This window comes from Anomaloglossus baeobatrachus, chromosome 6 (genome assembly GCF_048569485.1).
Source record: "Anomaloglossus baeobatrachus isolate aAnoBae1 chromosome 6, aAnoBae1.hap1, whole genome shotgun sequence".
Taxonomy (NCBI): Eukaryota; Metazoa; Chordata; class Amphibia; order Anura; family Aromobatidae; genus Anomaloglossus; species Anomaloglossus baeobatrachus.
In genome coordinates, this window is record NC_134358.1 from 537,609,764 (window position 1) to 537,633,416 (window position 23,653).

The 23,653-nt window shown below is 43.1% G+C and overlaps 1 protein-coding gene across 1 annotated transcript in view; it reads right to left on the minus strand.

The window, feature by feature from the left end:
- Positions 1–16,064: 16,064 nt before the first annotated feature.
- The window catches only part of LOC142243975 (macrophage mannose receptor 1-like), a 234,721-nt gene continuing 227,132 nt past the window's right edge, over positions 16,065–23,653 (minus strand). The window contains exons 29-30 of the mRNA XM_075316164.1: positions 18,903–18,938; positions 16,065–16,526 (exon numbers count right to left, since the gene is read on the minus strand). Coding sequence (XP_075172279.1) covers positions 16,288–16,526; positions 18,903–18,938 — 275 coding nt within the window. The 3' untranslated portion in view covers positions 16,065–16,287. The remainder of the gene's footprint in view (positions 16,527–18,902; positions 18,939–23,653) is intronic.

Consider the following 23,653-nt stretch of genomic DNA (forward strand, 5'->3'; position numbering starts at 1 on the left):
TGTCCCAGGCCGAAGGTGTAGATGGAGAACCGCAGGGATCCAAGAACTGAACCTTTTGGGACACCGACAGACATAAAAGACTGCAGAATCATGTAAATAGTCTGTCTAGAATATATGTTTTATTGTAGAATTTTTTTCTGCAAGAAAAATACTGTGAATATGTTATTCCTTTTCTGTGTTCCTTATACATGTGCTATTTATTCAATTGAATGGGTAAAAAATGCTGAAAAAAACTAACTTGCTGAAGTTTTTAAAAAAAAAAGAACCTCAACGTAAACAAAAAGCAAGGATTTTTTTCCATTCACCATGTGAATGAGATTTTAGAAATCTGATTAATTTTACCGCTACTGTAAAATGCTGTGGTTTTTTTTCCATATAAATATCACAAGTAAAAAAAAAAGCATCAAACACCCCAGGTGTAAACAAGCTCAAAAGGGTGCTTTACGTGCTGCGACATTGCTAGCGATGTCGCGAGCAATAGCACCCGCCTCCGTCGTTGGTGCGATATGTGGTGATCACTGCCGTAGTGAACATTATCTCTACGGCTGCGTCACACGCGCATACCTGTTCAGCGACGTTGCTGTTGATGCCGAACAATCCCTCCTTCAAGGGGGAGGTGCGTTCGGCGTCACAGCGACGTCACAAAACGGCCGTCCAATAGAAGAGGAGGGGTGGAGATGAGTGGCCGGAACGTGCCGCCCACCTCCTTCCTTCCTCATTGCCGGTGGAGGCAGGTAAGGAGATATTCGTCGTTCCTGCGGTGTCACACATAGCGATGTGTGCTGCCGCAGGAACGACGAACAACACCGTACCTGCAGCAGCAACGATATTAAGGAAATGAACCACCTGTCAACGAGCAACGATTTTTCACGTTTTTGCACTCGTTGATCGTCGCCCATTGGTGTCACACGCTGCGATGTCGCTAACGGCGCCTGACGTGCGTCACTAACGACGTGACCCCGACAATATATCGTTAATGGAGCCCTGGGAGTTAATAATGGGGAGATTCAGATAAAAGCATTATGCTTTATTGGATAACTGCTATCACAGCAGTAAAAAAAAAGGTTTCAAGGTGAAGTTTCAGTTGTAAATATTCTCAACACACGATCACTGCAAAATAAACATATTTTCAGAAAATTAAGAAAAAAAATCTCCATTCAGGAGAAACTGAGGACATTGAGGAATCATCAATCTGTCACAGGATGTTGCTCCGGCACAAAGATAACGCCGGCACCGATCCACAATGTCCGGGATGGTGTAATAGAGAATTATACCTGATAACATTTGAACTTTTTTTGCATACTACATTTTCATTTTTTCCTCTATTTGAGAATTGCCATGAGGTTTCTACCATAGTGCAATATTTAATTGTGTATTTTATTTTTTTTATGTATTTAACCCCTTCTTGTGTTTAATTTCCTGACCAGGCAAAAAAAATAAAAATGTTTTAATTCGACATGTGTCACTTTATGTGGTAATAAATCTGGAATGCTTCAACGTATCCCTAAACCAAATTGCCACTTCATAGAGGAAGAGGACTTGAACTGTAGCGCCACCTATTGGAAGTAGCAATCCTAAAAGTCAATATCGACCCTTTAATGAGCCTTTGCAAGAAAAAAACAAACCAAAATCTCTATTTTCAGACACATGTTTTGGGGAGGTTGCCCCTCATCAGTGCAAAGCAACAGATCTGATTTGGCTGTTTGATAGGCCTCTGACTCAGTTCACAAGGAGAGATGTTGGCCCTTAAACCTCAATCAGAAACCTATCATACAGCAATATCAGATCTCTTGCTTTGCACTGAGGAGGGGCAACACCCCCAAAACACGTTTCTGCAAATAGGATAAACTCCAAACCAGAATCTCTATTTGTAGATACCCGTTTCTGGGTGTTGCTCAGAAACTGTTTTTTTAAACATGCATTTTTTTAGACTCCAGAGTGAAGAAAGGCACCAAAACCGGTCATCAACAGTATCTTTTGATGCAGCGTCGGCATTAACACTAGAACTACTGAGGTAGTCATTTTGACTACTTTGCACCATGTATTTCTATATAGGTGTCACGAGTCCAGTAGTTCTAGTGTTAAAGGGGTGGTTCACCCATTTTATTTATTGTCTAGATCGATATTATATTGAGAAACAAAGTTTCTCTCAAATACCTTATGCTGGCAAAAGTGCCTGTGAGAGGCGATATTGCAAACCGCTGTTTCCCGCTCCGTGACCCCCGGGCTCCATGACCTCGGGGATCTGGTGACGTCACATCACCGCAGTGTACGTGAGTGATGGGCTGTGGGCTGTGTTTCACCGCTCGTCACAGCCCATCAGCCCCCTTCTCCCTCACAGCAAAGTGCTGCAAGCAGTAGACGCGCTGTGCTGTGACAAGCGGTGAAACACCGCCCACAGGTCAATGAGTCAGGAAGACTGGGGCCGGCCGCAGGGATGTGACCTGTCCGGAACTTGATGTGACATCACCGGATCCCCGAGCTCACGGAGCCCGGGGGTCACTGAACGGGGAACAGCGGTCTGCAATAGCGCCTCTCCAGGCACTATTGCCAACACAAGGTATTTGAGAGAAACATTGTTTCTCAATATAATATCGATCTAGACAATAAAAAATATTGGTGAACCACCCTTTTAAGAGTTTTCATGAAATCACATTTACTTTGGTTGGACAGGTAAGCCTTGTTCACATGTAGCAAAAATACTGCATTTCATTGTGCTTGTAGATATTACCTGGAAACCTGTTTGTCCAAGTCAGTATGATTCCAGTAATACCAAACGTAATTATTTTTTATTAAAGTGGTGAAAACCAAAAATTCTCAATTTTGTAAAAAAAACCAAAACCCTAATAATTTGTTTTCTAGTTTTTTTCCTAGATTCATTTTTACTTTCCTATTAGTGGAGCTGTATTAGGGCTTGTTTTTTAGAGAATGATGTTTTAATTACGACCATTTTGGGGTACCTACAGCATTATATAGACCCGATGGCGTGATATGGCCAGCCAATCACAGTAATGCCAGTGGTGAACATGGTTATGACATTACTGTGATTGGCAGGCAATCTCTGAATGTTTAGTGGCTGAAAAACACTGCAAAACATGTGAGGCAATGACTCGAATTTGGCCCTTGAGCACCCGCCATACTCCATCGAGCACCCGCCATACTCAAATCGCGTAACGAGTGTGCCCAAGCACCCTGATGCTCGATCAAGTATTGAGGAATGATGAGCACACTCGCCCATCACAAGTTGTAACTTATTTCCATCTTATATGCGGGTGTTGTCAGACAGTGCTTCTAAAAAATACATACTGTTTATAAAAATGTATGCAGCAGTTTTTGAGATTTTAATAATTTTCTTCAGTTTGTAGCTCATTGCCAAGGGGGCCGACCACTGCTGCTGTCTAGCTTATAAGCACTGCACCTAAGGAGTTCTTCAAGAATGTAATAAAATGGTCTTGTCATCTAATGAAAATTGCATCCCGTCCTAGTCATGTGTGAGGACAAATTATATTCTGTAGAAACACAACTCTCAAGACCAGGCGCTGTATCGTAAACACATATACCTCAATGAATCGAGGAGAAGGGCTCTGACATAACAAGAAATAAATGTTCTCGTCTAATTGCAGCAGAGAACTGAGACTGGAAAAATAATTGATTTGTGCTCATTTAACCAAGCAGAAGATTTATTTCTTCTCCTGTCTCAGACGTTCCCTGGCACTGTCACGATTCCTCTGTGCAGAGAATCTTGCGGACTAGAAGATGCTCTGCTGCGTTTTCCTGAATTACCTTCCTTACAGTTACACGATTCCTCTGTGCAGAGCATCTTGCCTTGGAGATGCTCTGCTTAACCTTCCTGAGTTACTGAGCTAGGAGCTTGTTTAACAGCGCTGGATTCCATGTTGGTGCTGATTACTCAGGTGTTCCTCCTCACTGGTAATTGCTCAGGCTTCTTTACTGAACATGCTCACCTAGAACCTTGCCAGTTGTATTTTCTGGTTCTGCTGTTGTGCTGTAGCCTCTTCTAGTGTTCTGATCTTTATGTTCTGACCCCGGATTGTTATTAGAATTTTCTCTGCCCACTCCCTGTTCCAGTCGTGACCTCCTGCCTATTAACCTCGGACCACGTCTCTGTTTTCTCCCTGAACCTATTGTGTGCTCTCCTGGATTTCTGACCCTCGGATATTGACCTGACTACGCCTCTGTTTACTTCTTATGCTCATACGTGTCCTCCTGTTACCAGACCCAAGCTTTTCTGACTACTTTTTGTCCATTCTGCCCATAAGTATTTACTGCATCACAGGCACCTCAACAAAATGTGTGTTTATGGTACACCTCCTCTATCAGTTGCGACACCTGTCTCAGGAGCAGTGTTTCTTCAGACTGCTGCAATGTGTCCTAACAATTGACTAGAGGAGGCTACCATTTGAACAACATGACAAGGTCACATTCTCAGAGAACCTTTAAACTGCCCGAAATTAGGAGCTAACAGGGCACTCCAGTGATCTCAACTAGCTTCACTGCAGTGCTTGTAAGCTCATTAGAAAAGAACATGTAAGCTTTGTACATATTTGGCCACCACTGCTAGACAGACACAGTTGTTGGTCCCCTAAGCAATGAGAGCTGTAAACAAAATCAAAGTGTTAATATCTCAAAATAAGGCTGCAAATTTGAATAAGCAACAAATTGAAAAATTGCAATATCCATCTGTGAAGATGGGAACAACCTCAAGCAGTGAGTGGATGTTATATGGTCTTCAAGGACTAGAGTCCATCATTCATGTCTATTTCCTCCGGAGCAAGAAGAGCTGGTATCTAATGATGGTTTTGTAAATTTCCTGTGAGCAACTTTGTTTTTGGAGAGAAACAATCAAAATTCTATATTCCTTCCTTAAGATGATAATAACTTAACATTTAACTGATAGATAAAATGTTTACACAGCAAATCTGACTCAGAGGAAGTTCTGGAGAGGACAGTAATCATCACATCAGGCATCCGTTACTTCATGGGTATAAGGAATTCTTAGGGAACAAAAATTTACTAAGGGTCATCATGGGTTCATAAAATAGAGAATACCAATACACATTGGCAACAAAAATTACTAGAAAGTGCAAAAAATTGTAAAGAGAAATATAAACTTGCAGCTGCTTCTTTGCCAGATGTGAGGCATCACTACCAACTTAGATGGTGCAAAAGTAAGGGAGGGAGACTTGTGTATCCATTCGCACATCAGAAGTGCACAGTGAAACTTGTGGAAACCAATATCGCCATCTGCTGGCCAAAGATACAAGAGTAGGAACTAATGAAAATTACATAGGAACTGAAAAAAGAGAATCAATTAGTAGGGACTCAAATAGTGAGTGGGGATAAACAAGGACATGTAACCTGTTGGGTCGAAGTTTGAAAATATAAAAAGCCCTTTAGGCCAGTACAGGGGGCGAGTCAGCATCTAGACTTGTGTCAGGTCAGACGGACAGCTGGAGCTGAAAAGGGTTAAAGTCACATCTAAGTGAACATGACGGCAGCAGGACGAGATCTTCAGCTCTGAAAAAGATGCCCGATTTAAAGGATCAGATAACCACATAGGCAGTAAGGTAGGATGAGTTTAAGGCAGTTAGCCTACTTAAAGGGAAGTTAGCACTCAGGAGAGCAGCGAGGCCAGGAAAGCCCAATTAAAGGGACATTAGCTCTCAGAAGAGCAGCGAGGCTAGGATGGCCTCAGTAAAGGGATAGTCAACCATGTGAGCTGAATTACCAGGAGGCCTAATAAAAGGAAAGTCTACTGTGTGAGCTGAAGGGCTAGGAGGCCTGTCAACCACATGAACTGAAGGGATAGGAGGCATAATTAAAGGGAAAGTTGACCATGTGAGCTCAAGGTCCAGAAGGCCTAAATAAAGGGAAACTAGACCATGTGAGCTCAAGGGCCAGTTGGCCTAAATAAAGGAAAAGTAGACCATGTGAGCTGAAGCGCCAGGAGGCTTAATTAACAGGACAGTTGATTGGGTGAGCTGAAGAGCCAGGAGGCATAATTAAAGGGAAAGTAGACCATGTGAGCTCAAGGGCCTGGAAGCCAAAATAAAGGAGAAGTCAACCATGTGAGCTAAAGGGCCAGGAGGCCTAATTAATGGGACAATGACCAGGTGAGCTAAAGGGCCAGGAGGCCTAAATAAAGGAAGTAGACCATGTGAGCTGAAGGGTCAGAAGGCCTAATCAAAGGGACAATGGATAGCGACATCTGGAGGCTATGAGGCCTAAATAATGGTATGGAAGGGACTTGAGCTGCACTCTAAGACGGAGGCAGCCGAAATAGCTTGTGGGTGCAGAGAATTACCAGTGGACTGTAGTCAAGGACTTGTGACTTAACAGGGAAAAAGAGTTGACTCCTGTTAGAGGCTGTCACTGATACTGTTAAGTGAAGCTGTCGCTGCCACTGTTAAGTTATTCCGCAAGGTTTGGTAAAGACCCATATCCTGACAGTTTGGACTTTGACAATTACAGTATATCATTTTGAATATTGTTTGATGAATTCTATAGCTAAAAGCTGTGAGATTGTATTATATAGCAATTTTATGTTTTATGATCTGTGAATTGCCATTTGCACAATATTGCATTTTGACCATTGAAACTGTAAATAGTGATAAATAGCACCGTTGTCCATGCCGTAGCTTCCAGTTTGACAAGGCCTCTGACATTTCTGGATGTTGACTCGATGTTATGATACCCGTCATCCAAGTGAAGGCTTGAAGTGATGTTGAAGGTTTAGTCAAGCAAATTTTTCTTTCTATCTTTTTCAACGTCTTGCATTTATTGTGTACTACGTTTTGATTGAAGCCAGAAGATAACAAGAAACATTCAATTTGCAGAGAATAACTTTGAACTTATTAAGTGCTTCGCCTTACCCAGAGCACTTAAAGCTTTATTTGCATATAAATGAAAATGCAAATTACATGTAAATGCAGCAACAGATAGAAGATATAAAGATGTTATTGAATTTATTTTTCAAGTACCTGTATTTACACTTCCTTTATGTGTCTTCTAGGGAACATAACAATCCCACCTTTAAATTTTTGCAAGGCCTTGCACTTAGTACAAAGCCTTTACCACTGTAGCAGTCCCACTATTCTGAACCCCTTCACCCCCTGGCGAGTTTCCGTTTTTGCTTTCTCCTCCCCTTCTTCCGAGATCCGTAACTTTTTTATTTTTCTGTCAATCTTGCCATATGAGGGCTTGTTTTTTTGCGGGATGAGTTGTACTTTTAAATAAACCATGAGTTCTACCATGTACTCTACTGGAAAACAGCAAAAAAAATTCCAAGTGCGGAAAAATTGCAAAAAAAGCATAGTTTTTGGGGCATTTTATTCACCGTGTTCACTATATGGTAAAACTGATGTGTTAGTATGATGCGTCAGGATGGTACGAGTTTGTTGATACCAAATATGTATAGATTTCCTTTTATCTAAGGGGTTAAAAACACTTCGTTTGTAAAAAAAAAAAGGTGACTTTACCAGTGTAGTAGTCCCAGTTTTTTGGTTTTTTTTTTTAAATTGACCAAAATTTATTCTGAGGCCCTCCTCTATGTGTCTTCCAGGGTGTATTGCAATTCTTCCTTTTAATAAATTTGGTGAAATACAGTGAGTGATGGCTATTAAGGCTATTCACGCACTGCAATTTTGCTGCTTGTATTTACAACATTTTTGCAGCACTTTTTCAACATTGAAAGCAATGAGAAAGTGCAAAAATGCAGCAAAAACAGTAAATGTGAACATAGCCTAAGGGGTGGAAGAGTTTTTACATAACTTTTTAAATTTGCCTTATATGTCATTTTACAGGAAATAATGTTTCCTAACAATTTTTATGTATAATCCATTTTAACTTCGGTTTTGTATATTTTACCATCACTCTGTAAAAGTGGCGTAATACTCTAACAAAATTGTTTCCAGTAGCGACCTGCGAGTAAGAGGTACATGCAGGCGTCTTACCTATGCTGTTTCCATCCATTTTAGTGATTTTACTGCCTCCTCCCGACCCCCTGGAGAGTCTGCAGGAAAAATACTTGAGTTTCATATTGCCTTCCATTATATTCGTTACTCGATTCGAGCCTAAGTACAGTGCCTTGCGAAAGTATTCGGCCCCCTTTTTCAACCTTTCAACAAGTGGGACACAATTGTGAAGTTGAACAAAATTTATTGCTTATTTGAAACTTTTGTAAAAAACAATAAACTGAAAATTATGGCTTGCAATATTATTCATCCCCTTTACTTTCAGTGCAGCAAACTCACTCCAGAAGTTCATTGAGGATCTCTGAATGATCCAATGTTGTCCTAAATGACTGATGATGATAAATATAAGCCCCCTGTGTGTAATCAAGTCTCCGTATAAATGCGCCTGCTTTGTGATAGTCTCAGTGTTCTGTTTAAAGCACATAGAGCATCATGAAGAGCAAGGAACACAACAGGCAGGTCCGTGATACTGTTGTGGAGAAGTTTAAAGCCAGATTTAGTTACAAAAAGATTTCCACAACTTTAAACATCCCAAGAAGCACTGTGTAAGCGATCATATTGAAATGGAAGGAGTATCATACCACTGCAAATCTACCAAGACCCAGTCGTCCCTCAAAAATTTGATCTCAAACAAGGAGAATACCCTATTAAATCATTGGCTGGACCATATATAACAAGCTTTTCTCCCCCCCATTCACCTTTTGTGTCTCCCCTATTTCCTCATAGACTGTAAGCTTACGAGCAGGGCCCTCACTCCTCTTGGTATCTTAATTTTGTTATTTTGTATTGTCTGTACATGTCCCCTCTTAATTGTAAAGTGCTGCGGAATATGTTGGTGCTATTGAAATAAAACTTATTATTATTAGGAGAAGACTGATCAGAGATTCAGCCAAGAGGCCCATGATCACTCTGGATGATCTGCAGAGATCTACAGCTGAGGTGCGAGAGTCCGTCCATAGGACAACAATCAGTCATACACTGCACAAATCTGGCCTTTATGGAAGAATGGCAAGAAGAAAGCCATTTCTTATCCATAAAAAGTGTCATTTAAAGATTGCCACAAGCCACCTGGGAGACACCAAACATGTGGAAGAAGGTGCTTTGGTCAGATGAAACCAAAATCAAACTATTTGGGCACAATGCCAAACAATATGTTTGGCGTAAAAGCAACACAGCTCATCACCCTGAACACACCATCCCCTGTCAAACATGGTGGTGGCAGCATAATGGTTTGGGCCTGCTTCTCTTCAGCAGGGACAGGGAAGATGTTTAAAATTGATGGGAAGATGGATGGAGCCAAATACAGGACCATTCTTGATGAAAACCTGTTGGAGTCTGCAAAAGACCTGAGACTGGGACGGAGAATTCAACAAGACAATGATACAAAACATAAAGCAAAATCTGCAATGGAATGGTTCACGAATAAACATATCCAGGTGTTAGAACGGCCAAGTCAAAGTCCAGACCTGAACCCAATTGAGAATCTGTGGAAAGAGCTGAAAACTGCTGTTCACAAACACTCTCCATCCAACCTCACTCAGCTCCAGCTGTTTACAAAGGAAGAATGGCAATAGCAATAAATTTTGTTCAACTGCACAATTGTGTCCACTTGTTGTTGATTCTTCACCATAAAATTTAAATGTTTTATCTTTATGTTTGAAGCCTGAAATGTGGGAAAAGGTTGAAAAATTCAAAGGGGCCGAATACTTTCGCAAGGCACTGTAACTGACCTGCTCAATTCAAATACAAAGCATCTAGAATTTTAGCGCTCTCATCATTAATCATCATACATATGTATACTACCATAAAATAGCCCCATGACACTGGGAAGCACTAACTTACAGCACTTGCTTTGGAAGCTATTGGTATTTTGAATTTCCAACTGCAGACATAAAAAATCTGACAATATTCACGTTACTTATTGGAAGCTTAAGGCGTTGTAGGAAGTGACTGAGACAAGGAAGAGACTAGTGGCTAAATCTGAATACACTTCCATCTGTATATCAGTGCTATTCGGATGTTGTCCTTGATATGTCAAAAATGAAAACAATGAAATAAAGTAGGGGAAATCATCGTAAAACAAGCAATACAAGATGCTGACAAGTCCCTTCCTACAGGATAAGCAATAGTAACACAAGTACAAGACATTCTTCCCTCATCGTTGTCTCCATATATATGTATTTCAGAATTATTTGTATATAGATCGATACAGTGAAAATTTTGGACACACCTGATCATGTAATGGTTTTCTCTTCGGTTATTGGAATGTATACATTGTAGATTCAGACTGAAGGCAGCAAAACCAAACTTGAACACATATGACAACAAGGATTAGGCCTTGTTCACACACTGCGTTTTTACCCGCGGTTTATTTTTTTTGCGTTTTTTGCTGCAGAAATTTCTTGAGAAAATGGTTGTAACCTTTCTGCAGACATTGCCCAGCAAAACCTATGGAAAATAAATTAGCTCTGCGCACACTGCGTTTTTTTCTAAAAAACATTCTTTCTGCAGAATTTCTTGAGAAAAAGAATGAGCATGTCACTTCTTGTCTGCTGGTACCTGCGTTTTTTGCCATAGATAATGGTAAAAAAAAAGCAGGGACCAACCTGCAGAAAAAAAGCGCCTCAAAAACGCATCAAAAATGCATCAAAACCGCACAAAAACGCGGTAAAAACGCATGTGGTTTTTGGTGCGTTATTGGTGCGTTTTTTGAAAACAAGTGCGGTAATCTTTCAGACTCAAGAAATTTCTTGAGAAAAATACTTTTTCTAGTGCGAACAGAGCCTTAAGGAAATACGTGAGACCGAAACTAGGATATGTGTTAAAGGGAAACAATCACCAGGATTTTCGTATATAACCTAAAGCCAGTGCTATACTGGCACTATCAGGCTGATTCTCTACATACCTGTAGTGGTCAGCTCGGATGTTTAGGTTTTGAAAGCCATGAAAGTAAAGTTTATAAAATAACCAGTTTCTTGAGTGACAGCAGCTGAGGACCAGATAATATTTGGGGGGTATTCATAGTTATCCCCTCCCCCTGTTAGAATTAGCATAAGTATTATACAATCGATTTCATTTTTCACTAGCAGGACCTGTGCTGATGTCATACCCATGTGACCAGAAGGGGAGGGGCCTCAGCCAACAAAGCTAATATCAGGAAGCTACATTTTTCTTTTGGCTGAGGCCCCGCCCCTATAAAAATCTAAAAATAATGAACACGATAGGTAAACAATATAAATAAAAACAATTCAAGAACGCTAAAATTATGGGGATTTTTGTTCTCTGCAATATCATAAAAAAAACGCTGTAAAAAGTGATCAAAACGTCATATTTATCCCAGAATGGTATCAATAAAAACTTTTGTTTCGCCCCTCAAAAAAAAAAACTTCACACAGCTCCTTCGACCGAAATATGAAAACGTTACAGGTCTTGGAAAATGGCGACAAATCCCCCCAATTTTTTTTATTTTGCAAACTTCTGATTATTTTTGCACCACTAAAATAATAAAAAAAAAACAGGACATGTTTGGTATCGCCATAATCATACTGAAGAGGAGAATCATATTGTGAGGTTTTTTTTTTGTACCACAAAAATGTACATCGTAAAAACAATTCCCAAAAAAAGAGATGTCGGAATTTAAGTTTTTTTCACATCTTCTCCAAATTTGGATTTTTTTTCTCTCCTTTTACAGGATGCTATGTGATAAAATAAATGGTGTCATTCAAAAGTACATCATATGTCTGTATGGAAAGAAAACGAAAACAGAGAGAAGGGAGGAAAAAACAAAATTGGACCCGGCATGAAGAGGCTAAAAGGAGAAAATAATAATAATATATATATATATATATATATATATATATATATATATATATATATTTACAAAATTAAACCCCCACTTTCCAAAATAGTTATAACAAGATATATTACGTACAACAGGTAGTGAGGCACTGTAGATACAGAATTGATGTTGAGTGAATGTTTGTCAAGCTGGAATAGTAAAGCAGGTTTGCAAAAACAGACAATTCCTTGCAGGGTTGTGAGCTTGACTTGATTTTTTTTCTGGACAGCTTATAAAAAAATCACGGATGGATAATATTATTTTTGGACACATTGTACAACCATAATAAATCATTAAGATTATCAGTGATTCATGGCTACAGTCCATAATTCTGATATGAAGATATTAGCTGCATTCACTTTAAAGGATATCAGGAGGCATATCTGAAAGCAGCATGATGAAGGCAAAGAGGACCTGAGTTCAATGATGTATCACTTAGATTACTGTGAGCAGCTGTTCTGACACAGTGAAAGATTATAGATTTTGCATATAGCAGTGCTGGGAAAGCTGTCCCTGCCTACACCAGGCTATCAGTGTATATTTCCATAGACAGAAGCTGCTAATCACAGAAGGTGGTGGAGTCTGAATAGAGCTCAAGAGCTGCTGAGATCCACTAATGATAAAGATAAGAGGATTAAGCTAACATTTCAAGTAAAGGTACACACATAATGAGATCGCTAGCGAGATCGCTGATGAGTCACGGTTTCTTCCCGTTAGGGATCTCGTTATGTGTGACCTCTACCAGTGATCAGGCCCCTGCTGTGAGATCTCTAGTCATTGCAGAATGGTCCAGGCCATTTTCTTCAAAGGCGATGTCCTGCTGGGCAGTACACATCGCTGTGTTTGACACTGTGTGACAGGGTCACAGTGGCTGCTGAGCCACCTGTATTGTTCCTGCATCGCTGGTAAGATCTGACTGTGTGACATCTCACCTTTGACCTCCCAGCGACTTACCTGCAATCCCTATCAGGTCACATCGTTTTCGGGATCGCTGGTAAGTCGTTGTGTGTGACTGAGCCTTAAATGAAAAAAGACTGAGATCAGGGCTGACCTATTGCAGCATGCTATCTTCAGAATACATTGTAGAAACCTTCTGACACAGTCCCTATAAACTGTAAAATGATGATAATTACAGTAAAAAAAAACAAAACACAGACGCCTTACATTTTTTTTTACGGACAAGACAAATAAGTGTCCTTTTTTACGGACTGTACTGGATAATTTTTTTAAAATGTTCTATCGTTTAAAAAAAAAAAATCCATCTCCTTTCCCAAAACGGATGTTACATAGATTGGTATGTAAAACATTGTGGAATTAATGGTGCTATATAAATGAATAAATATTATTATTATTATTAGTGCACGACCAAAATGCCAGCACTGGCTGTTATTGGTGCCGTGTGGATCAGTCTTGTTTAGCACATTTTTTTTAGATTATAAGACGCAGAGGTTTATAGAATACACCCATTTAAAGAGAAAATATTTTGAACAAAGCAAAATTTCCTTAGAGTTCCAAGGTTAGGGTTAATATCCCTTTTTCCAGTTGTCTAGGCTCATGCCTCTCTCCTTGGAGATCCACGATAAAAGATGGATTCAACATGGTGGCCTAAGTTAGATGAGATGAGTAATACCGGGTGGACTAGATTATATTAGAGGTCTTCTAATTTGCTACTTGGTGGTCCAGTGTAAAATAGGAAGATAATACTAAGGGCCAAAGTCTATGGGGCTGCAAATCTTGGTCTCGTCCCACCTGACTCTATTGACAAATGATTTTTGCCTGCAAGCTCCACTTCTTGGTGCTGTGCAGTGAGGGCATGCCTGGCACTGCTTATGCAGAACGCAGAAGGTGAAGTGAGGTTATCACCTACCGTGCTCTGCAATTGCGGACATATAGGTGGAGGGGGTGTCCCTCACAACCAGGATCTTACTGGCCTGGGGAAACAGCGGGGGATCCACCGGTGGGCCTTCGGGCTGGCTATAGAGGGGGCCCGCCACCGATAACCGCGGTTGTTAGAACGGGCCTATAGGCCATCAAATGTCACTACCATGCGACATGCATGCAACACATAGCAGTGACGTTTAATGGCCACCGCGTCAGCCTATCAAAGGTAGCGTACGTTAACGAGCAGCCTCTGACAGGTCGGTGACCATGAAACCTCACTGCTATGTGCCTGGAACTGCCATCAGCACGTGCAGTGCATAGCAGTGATGTTTAATGACCATCACTGCTTACCGCATCACACTGTGCCGCGGAGGTGGCAATGACTCGGCGTCAGACTACAGAGACAGAGTACACACTGAGGGACAGTGTGAGAGAAAGCAGTGTGGGGCGGGCGGACCACTTGGAAAATGGGGGCACAGTATTTAGAAGTGAAGGAACAGTATGAAGAAGGGGGGGGGCAGTATTGAGAGGTAAGAGGTAACTTGGGGGCACAGTATGAATTTGTGGGACTATTGGGGACAGTATGGATAAGTGGGAGCATATGGGGGACAATATGAATAAGTGGGATCATGGGGGACAGTATACATAAATGGGAGCTTGGAGGGACAGTGTGAATAAGTGGGAGCATAGGGGTGCAGTATGAATAAGTGGGAGCATAGGGGAGCAATATGTATAAGTGGGAGCACAGGGATAAAGTATGGATAAGTGGTAGTATAGGGGAGACAGTATGGATATCAGTATGGATATGTGGAAGCATAGGGGCAGTATAAATAAATGGGAGCATGTGGGGCCAATATAAATAAGTGGGAGCATAGGGGACAGTATAGATAAATGGGAGCATAGGGGGCAGAATGGATATGTGGAATCATAGGGGGGATTGTATGGAGAAGTGGGAGCGTAGGGGTGGAGAGTGGAGAAGTAGGGGATCTATATGTTGAAGTGGGAGTGTGGGTCGACACTATGGAGAGGTAGATCTGTTTTCTGGAAACAAACTTACCATTGTTAAAGAAGGCTCCCATTAAATTTTGTATTCATTAAATCTGTGTATGTGCATGTGATGTGTGATAATATACTCACCTACCGCTGCTCTCTCTGGTGTCCAGCGACGGCCTCCTCTTTTCTGTGACGTCACCACGCTCCATTCTCTCCAGGACACACTGCTCTGCATGTCCCAAAGGTGAATTTTAGCCTACACAATTCTTACATAGGGGTTCTTTGCTCTCAGTGTCCGTCCCTGGTGCTCTGTATAGGCAGTAAATAAGCATACTGAAGTGACTTTGCCTTCTTGGGCAATGCCTATGCAGAGCAAATCAGCTGATGGCAAACTCAGCTTGCCTGCTACTCTCTGCATAAGCAACCAGGTGCAAAAGATGAGCAGCTAATGAATGAATGAAAAAAGAATTGAATTGAGGGCAATCCACGTAATTTAATATTGCATTAATTCATTATTAAAAATTGTTTTTACATTATACACTCTGTCTAACCCCGACTAGTTAGAGTAAAGGTTAGGGAAAAAAAAAACGAAACAAAAAACTGTATGTCCAAATATAACAAGTGTGAACAGGTGCTAACTGCTAAGACTAAATGAAACACATGTTTTGTGTAGTTATAGCAGTTGGCACCTGTTCACACTTGCTATATATTTAGAAATGCAGTTTTATGCAATATATATTGGAGGTATAGACAGCCTCCTATTCTTACTGTTCTCCCCACCTTTCAGCCCCAGGGTGGTTTTAATTAGTGTCCGATCCTATCTGCCAATATATTTGTAGACTTTTAGCCCAGAAGAGGCATGACACAAGGATAGGAGCCCATCAAGGAAAGGTCACCTTGCTGTGGTTGATGGGCTCACATGAATGGGACCATTCTTATGCTAAGAAAATTTATTTTTCTAAGTATATGTTATATAGCATGATGCAGTTTAAATTTCATATATTCTATGTTTGCATATGTCTTGGCGCTTACAGAGTGCTGCTGCATCCTTTTGTTTTGCGGAGCTAGGGTTTGGTATAGGGTTAGGCTTAGGGATAGGTTTAGAGATAGGATTAAGGTTAGGGCTTTCGCATTGGATTTGGGATAGAGTTAGGAAAATTTGTAACACTTTTAATCTGCTTTTTTTCTGAGCTCTTCTCAGCTGATTGTGGCCACAGACTACATAAAAGTCAGATATGTCAGGAACCAAAGAGCCTGTAAAAGCCAAACGGTACAGAATATTAAATAAAACCCAATTGCAAAAATGATTTTTAGACCAAAATACATTATTTAATGAAATAAAATGCCATGCCTAAAAAAAGTTGGCCAACCCCTTTAAATAAGTCATTATGGTGGTCCGATGCTTGTGGGCCTTGAGGGAATTGACACAGAATTTGATGAACACATTTTAGCAATAATTTTTTCCTATGAAAACGTGTGTCTTATAGACAAAAAGCTTTGGTTATCCTTGCAGATAGATGCTGTCCATTAGACTAAAAGTCTCTTACAGTCTAGACATTATTTCATAGTTATGGATGGGTTTCATATGAATGAAGGATTTTCATGTTCACTTTGCTCAATATTTTCCAGTAAGACGTTTGCTTCTTGTGTCGCAGATGGTTGGCTGCCGTCAAAGATTATATCATTGGTTAAACCATTTTCTGTTTGTAGCTTGATCCCTTTACTTCTATATAAAAATAAGACAGTAATGGCGATGCCAGCAACAACAAAAATGACAGCAACAACCACGCCAATGGCCGTGCCACGTGAGGGTTTCACTTCTGTAAAGGAAAATATAGATTAGAGATAGGAGAAACAGACTGATAACACATATGGTAGATGTTGACGTAAAACAGATTTATCTCTGAGTTCATAAACTTGAGTCAAAGGTCTGATTCATCATTTGATTTTACAATTTTTTTTGTCTAATTTGGTGTATTTTTTTACCTATTTTTCACTTGCATTATATTCATCTTTACATTTACGCATTTCTTATAGTCACTTTTTTATGTGCTTGTTTGGTTTTGTTTCTTTTTTTTAGTTTTCCATTGTGGGCAGGGTTTAGGCTTTTCCAGATGTTTTAAACTGATTCATTATTGGCAAATTTTCGAACAGTCACAAAATGTATCACAAAGATTTGACTGCAGGTTAGAGAGGGAAAGGGGGGTGTCTATACTGTCTGTTATGCTTGGGGACCCTAGGCTACCACTTACCTCCAGATTATCCCTGATGGTGCATATGCGCATGAACAGCGACCCGATTGGCTGTGACACTGCAAATAGGTCGTTGCAGATCCAATGTGATCACCTGACCACCTATTTAAGGTCCTTAAACGGCATTATTTGTTACATCTTCCCTGAAGAAGCTTTAACATCTATTGTTCCGCGAAACGCGCGTTGGAGGGTCTTTTATATTGATGTGGGACCTCTGGGCGACCACCTGAGTTATGGGTAAGTCTTAGGGTGATTTATTTCTGGCTGACGCTATGTGTTGTCCTCTAGACTCACTTGGACTGACACTGGCCAGTTATAATGAAATCAATGCATTAAGCTATAATTCCTTTTGGAATTTATAATCACTACAGGCTTAGTTGTCAGCCATATTATATTATATTTAGATAGAGCCCCCTGTTTTTGGACTCCCCATTGCCATTGTGATGTTTGCCTGAACCCCCCATTAACATGTGGGTTTCACCCACTGTAACATCTCTCTCTTTTTTCCTTCCCTCTCTCTCTCCTGGCATGGTCAGTACAGAAATCTCTCGATCGTGGAGGGGTGAGAGGGAGTAATAAACATGGAGTCCCTAATGTGTCTGTGTATTTATTTCTAATAAAGTATTTTTCTCTGTGTGATGTCTTTTTTTTTTAACCCTTTATTGGAGAGTATTAATGGCCGGGTCAAACTTGGCCTGACATTAAGAATCTCGGGCTTTATACCAGCTGATAAAACATAGCTGGTATTACCCAGCGTGCCACCTGCCACCAGGGCCACTGAAGAGTTGGATACAGTGCCAGAAGATGGCGCTTCTATGAAAGCGCCATTTTCTGGGGCGGCTGTGGACTGCAATTCACAGCGGGGGGGGCAGAAAGCTTTGGCCACCCTGCGCTGCGGATTCCAATCCCCAGCTGCCTGGTTGTACCTGGCTAGACACAAAAAAATGAGCAAAGCCCACGTCATTTTTTTTTTTTAAATTATTTCATGAAAATCAAAACGTGCCAGGCAACGTTCCATCCGGCCACCGCATCGGCTAAATCTGCCGCATGCGGCAAAAAACGGACAGAACGCAAACCCATGCGGCACAATACAATACTAATGAAAGTTTATGCAAAAAAAACGAGAGAGAGAGAAAAAAAAAAATCCGGATTGTGCACCCGGAATCCCGCGTCAGACTGGGATCGGGTACTCAAACCGTGCGGATCTGGATTTTGCCGATCCGGATCCGCTCAACACTACAGGTGACCTATCACGGTCCCTTCCTCCTTTTTAAGATGGTGGAGCCTGTTCTGTGTGCTGTGGAAATACTCTTCTTGTCTAATTATTTCCTCCCTTCCTTTAGTTTCCTACTGATCATGTATTGTAGAAACCTCTGGAAGTGATTGCTGTGAGTTTGAGTTTTGTTTTTTCTCCTGTCTGTTTATTTGTGGAGTATTAATCACTCCTGTCTCAGCCCTCTCCTGGATGGAGGGAGGGATGCCACAAGACAAGGAATATTAAAGGAATATTAAGGAGCTAGGCTAAGGAAGGCGGCTCAAGCATCATCACCTTCAGGTGTATCTTTGGGATCAGTGTCAGTGAGGGTTCCCCTAGCCAGAGGGCAGTTCAGGCTACCCAGTGCCTTGAGATCCCATCACATCTCGGGACATTACCTTCCTATATGAAAATCTGTATTAGCATTTAGTATCACTGCTTGTACGCTTGCAATTAAACTTATACAATAAATACTGCAAATTTTGAAGTTCACAGATAGATTGAACTATCTTTTAGTTGAAATTTTTGATGAAACTAAGCATTGCAATGAAAAATAAGATTAAGACAAAGTTCTCTGGATAAACACATGTTCACATTCATAGACCATCCTGGGAAATGCTGGGAATGAAGATCACAGTAATGTATGGTGAATGTCATAAAAAAAGAGATAACTATGATATCTGCTGTACCTGGAGTCTGTGCCGCCTTTTCAGTAGGTAGTGGAGCTGTAAATATAATATACAAAAAGTTACACATTATATATTTTATATTATTTTTTTTGCTTTTAATATAAAGAAGGGAATTTTGTTACTTACCGTAAATTCCTTTTCTTCTAGCTCCAATTGGGAGACCCAGACGATTGGGTGTATAGCTACTGCCTCCGGAGGCCACACAAAGTATTACACTAAAAAGTGTAAGGCCCCTCCCCTTCTGCCTATACACCCCCCGTGGGATCACGGGCTGCTTCAGTTTTAGTGCCAAAGCAAGAAGGAGGAAAGCCAATAACTGGTTAAACAAATTCAATCCGAAGGAACATCGGAGAACTGAAACCATTATACATGAACAACATGTGTACCCGAACAACCAAAAATCCCGAAGGAACAGGGGCGGGTGCTGGGTCTCCCAATTGGAGCTAGAAGAAAAGGAATTTACGGTAAGTAACAAAATTCCCTTCTTCTTCGGCGCTCCATTGGGAGACCCAGACGATTGGGACGTCCAAAAGCAGTCCCTGGGTGGGTAAATTAATACCTCAAGTTTGGACTGTAAAAACAGCCCTTCCCTACATGGAGGCAACCGCCGCCTGCAGGACTCTTCTACTTAGGCTGGCATCCGCCTAAGCGTAGGCATGCACCTGATAACGCTTGGTGAAGGTGTGCAGACTCGCCCAGGTAGCCGCCTGGCACACCTGCTGAGCCGTAGCCTGGTGCCGTAATGCCCAGGACGCACCCACGGCTCTGGTAGAATGGGCCTTCAGCCCTGATGGAACCGGAAGCCCAGCAGAACGGTAGGCTTCAAGGATTGGTTCCTTGATCCATCGAGCCAGGGTGGATTTGGCAGCCTGCGACCCCTTGCGCTGACCAGTGACAAGGACAAAGAGTGCATCCGATCGGCGCAGGGGCGCCGTGCGGGAAATGTAGATTCTGAGTGCTCTTCACCAGATCCAACAATGCAAATCCATTTCATATCGATGAAATGGATAAGAACAAAAGGAAGGTAAGGAGATATCCTGATTGTGATGAAAAGGGAATACCACCTTAGGGGGAAACTCCGGAATCGGGCGCAGCACTACCTTGTCTTGGTGAAACACCAGGAAGGGAGCTTTGGATGACCGCGCTGCTAGCTCGGACACTCTCCGAAGGGACGTGACCGCTACCAGAAAGGCCACTTTCTGTGAAAGTCGAGAAAGTGAAACATCCCTCAGAGGCTCGAATGGCGGCTTCTGGAGAGCAATTAGTACCCTGTTCAGATCCCATGGGTCTAACGGCCTCAGTACGGAGGGACAATGTGACAAACCCCCTGCAGGAACGTGCGTACCTGAGGAAGTCGTGCTAGGCGCTTCTGAAAGAATACAGACAGCGCTGGAACTTGTCCTTTAAGGGAGCCGAGCAACAAACCTGTTTCCCAACCCGATTGCAGGAAGGAAAGAAAAGTAGGCAATGCAAATGGCCAGGGAGACACTCCCTGAGCAGAGCCCTAAGGTAAGAATATCTTCCACGTCCAGTGGTAGATCTTGGCAGACGTCGGCTTCCTAGCCCGTCACATGGTGGCAATGACGTCATGAGATAATCCTGAAGACGCTAGGATCCAGGACTCGATGGCCACCCAGTCAGGTTTAGGGCCGTAGGATTCAGATGGAAAACGGCCCTTGGGACAGTAAGTTTGGCCGGTCTGGTAGTGCCCACGGCTGGCCGACTGTGAGATGCCACAGATCCGGGTACCACGACCTCCTCTGCCAGTCTGGGGCGACGAGGATGGCGCGGCGGCAATCGGAGCTGATCTTGCGTAGCACTCTGGGCAACAGTGCCAGAGGGGGAAACACATAGGGTAGCTGGAACTGCGACCCATCCTGAACTAAGGCGCCTGCCGCCAGAGCTCGTTGATCGTAAGACCACACCATGAAACTCGTGACCTTGGTGTTGTGCCTAGACGCCATTAGGTCGACGTCCGGCCTCCCCCGAGGGCCTCAGATTTCCTGAAACCCGTCCGGGTGCAGAGACCATTCCCCTGCGTCCATACCCTGGCGACTGAGGAAGTCTGCTTCCCAGTTTTCTACGCCCGGGATGTGAACTGCGGATATGGTGGATGCTCTGTCTTCCACCCACATCAGAGTCCGCCGGACTTCTTGGGAGGCTTGCCGACTGCGTATTCTGCCTTGGTGGTTGATGTATGCTACCGCTGTGGAGTTGTCCGACTGAACTCGGATCTGTTTGCATTCCAGCCACTGCTGGAAGGCTTGCAGGGCAAGATACACTGCTTAGATTTCCAGAACATTGATCTGAAGGGTGGACTCCTGCTGAGTCCACGTACCCTGAGCCCTGTGGTGGAGAAAGACTATTCTCCACCCTGACAGACTCACGTCTGTCGTGACCACCGTCCAGGATGGGGGTAGGAAGGACCTTCCTTTTGACAATGAGGTGGGAAGAAGTCACCACTGAAGAGAGTCCTTGACCGTCTGAGAAAGGGAGACGTTCCTGTCTAGGGACGTCGACTTCCCATCGCTTTGGCGGAGAATGTCCCATTGAAGTGGACGCAGATGAAACTGCGCGAAGGGGACTGCCTCCATTGCTGCTACCATCTTCGCTAGGAAGTGCATGAGGCGTCTTAAGGGGTGTGACTGGCCTTGAAGGAGAGACTGCACCCCCGTCTGTAGTGAACGCTGTTTGTCCAGCGGAAGCTTCACTATCGCTGAGAGAGTATAAAACTCTATGCCAAGATATGTCAGTGATTGGGTCGGTGTCAGATTTAACTTTGAAAAGTTGATGATCCACCCGAAACTCTGGAGAGTCTCCAGCGCAACGTTCAGGCTGCGTTGGCATGCCTCTTGAGAGGTTGCGCTGACAAGTAGATCGTCCAAGTAAGGGATCACAGAGTGACCCTGAGAGTGCAGGACTGCTACCACTGCTGCCTGGTGAAAACCCGTGGGGCTGTCGCCAGACCTAAGGGCAGGTCTACGAACTGAAGATGCTCGTCTTCTATAACGAATCGCAGCAAACGCTGGTACTCTGGAGCAATCGGCACGTGGAGATAAGCATCCTGATGTCTCTTGATGCTAGGAAATCTCCTTGAGACCTTGAGGCAATGACGGAGCGGAGGGATTCCATCCGGAACCGCCTGGTTTACACTGCTTTTTGAGCAGTTTTAGGTCTAGAACGGAACGGAAGAGCCGTCCTTTTTTGGCACCACAACCAGATTGGAGTAAAAACCGTGACCTTGTTCCTGAAGAGGAACAGGGATTATCACTCCTTCTGCCTGCAGAAGAGCATCGGCTCGGTCGAGAGGGGAAGTTCTGAAGAATCGAGCCGGAGGACGAGAACAAAACTCTATCCTGTACACGTGAGACAAAATGTCTCTCACCCACCGGTCTTTGACCTGTGGCAGCTAAATGCCGCCAAAGCGGGAGAGTCTGCCACCGACCGCGGATGCGGAGAGAGAGGGCTGAAAGTCATGAGGAAACCGCCTTGGTAGCGGTTCCTCCGGCTGCCTTCTTTGGGCGTGATTGAGCCCGCCAGGAGTCTGAGCCCTTCTGAGCCTTTTGAGTCCTTTTGGACTAGGAAAATTGGGACCAGCCCGAGCCTGGAAAGGACCGAAACGTCGACTGTCCTTCCTTGGGTTTTGTTTGATCTGGGCTGGTGTAAGGAAGAATCCTTACCCTTGGCCTGTTTAATGATTTCATCCAATCGCTCAGCCAACAGTCTGTCACCAGATAATGGCAAACTGGTTAAGCCCTTTTTGGAAGCAGGAGCTGCCTTCCATTCCCTTAACCCCAAGGGTCTGCGCAAAACCACGGAGTTGGCGTACGCCACCGGCGTACGGCTCGTAGAGTCCAGGACAGCATGAATAGCGTAAGTCGCAAGGCATGTGAGGTTAAGGACGCCACCTGCGGCACAGATGTACGTGTGACAGTGTCTATCTGCGCAAGACCAGCTGAAATAGCTTGGAGTGCCCATACGGCTGCGAATGCCGGAGCAAACGACACGCCGATAGCTTCACAGACAGATTTCAACCAGAGGTCCATCTGTCTGTCAATGGCATCTTTAAGTGAAGTCCCATCTTCCACTGCAACTATGGAGGATGGCGCGGCGGAGAAAAGCTTGTCTGGATAAGCGTAGTGTTTCTGGACTGCTCCTCTGAGTCAGAGAGGCTCCAAAAAGTACTGAATTTACGCTTGGGATACCTGAAATGGAATTTCTCCTGCTGAAGCTGCCTCCTCCACTGGAGGGGCTGAGGGAGAAATATCCACCAGTGTATTGATGGGCGCTATGAGATCATTCACCATGGCGTCCCATTAGGAGCATCCAGAATGAAAGCGGTCTCAGGATCAGAAACCTGACCAGCTACCTCATCATACAGAGAATCCTCTCGCTGAGACCCTGACCAGTGTGTGAAGTCAAGGGTCTCTCCCAGCGAGCTCGCTTAGGCTGTCTGGGACTGTCGTCCGTGTCAGAGCCTTCAGTCTGGGATGTATGGGACCCCCTTGGAGCACGGATTAGTTCCAACTGAGGGAGACCGGGGAGCCTTGATTCAACAATGCCCTTGGTCTGAGTCACCGCCCTGGACTGCAAAGTTGCTAGAATTTTGTTCATAGTCCAAGACATTTTATCAGCAAAAAAACTGCAAACTCTGTCCTCTGGACAGGTTCACAGGTGGCCCTTTCTGTGCCACCACTAGCAGAGACTCTACCCATTAGGGGTTAGTGGAACCTGCCGGTAAAACAGCCTCA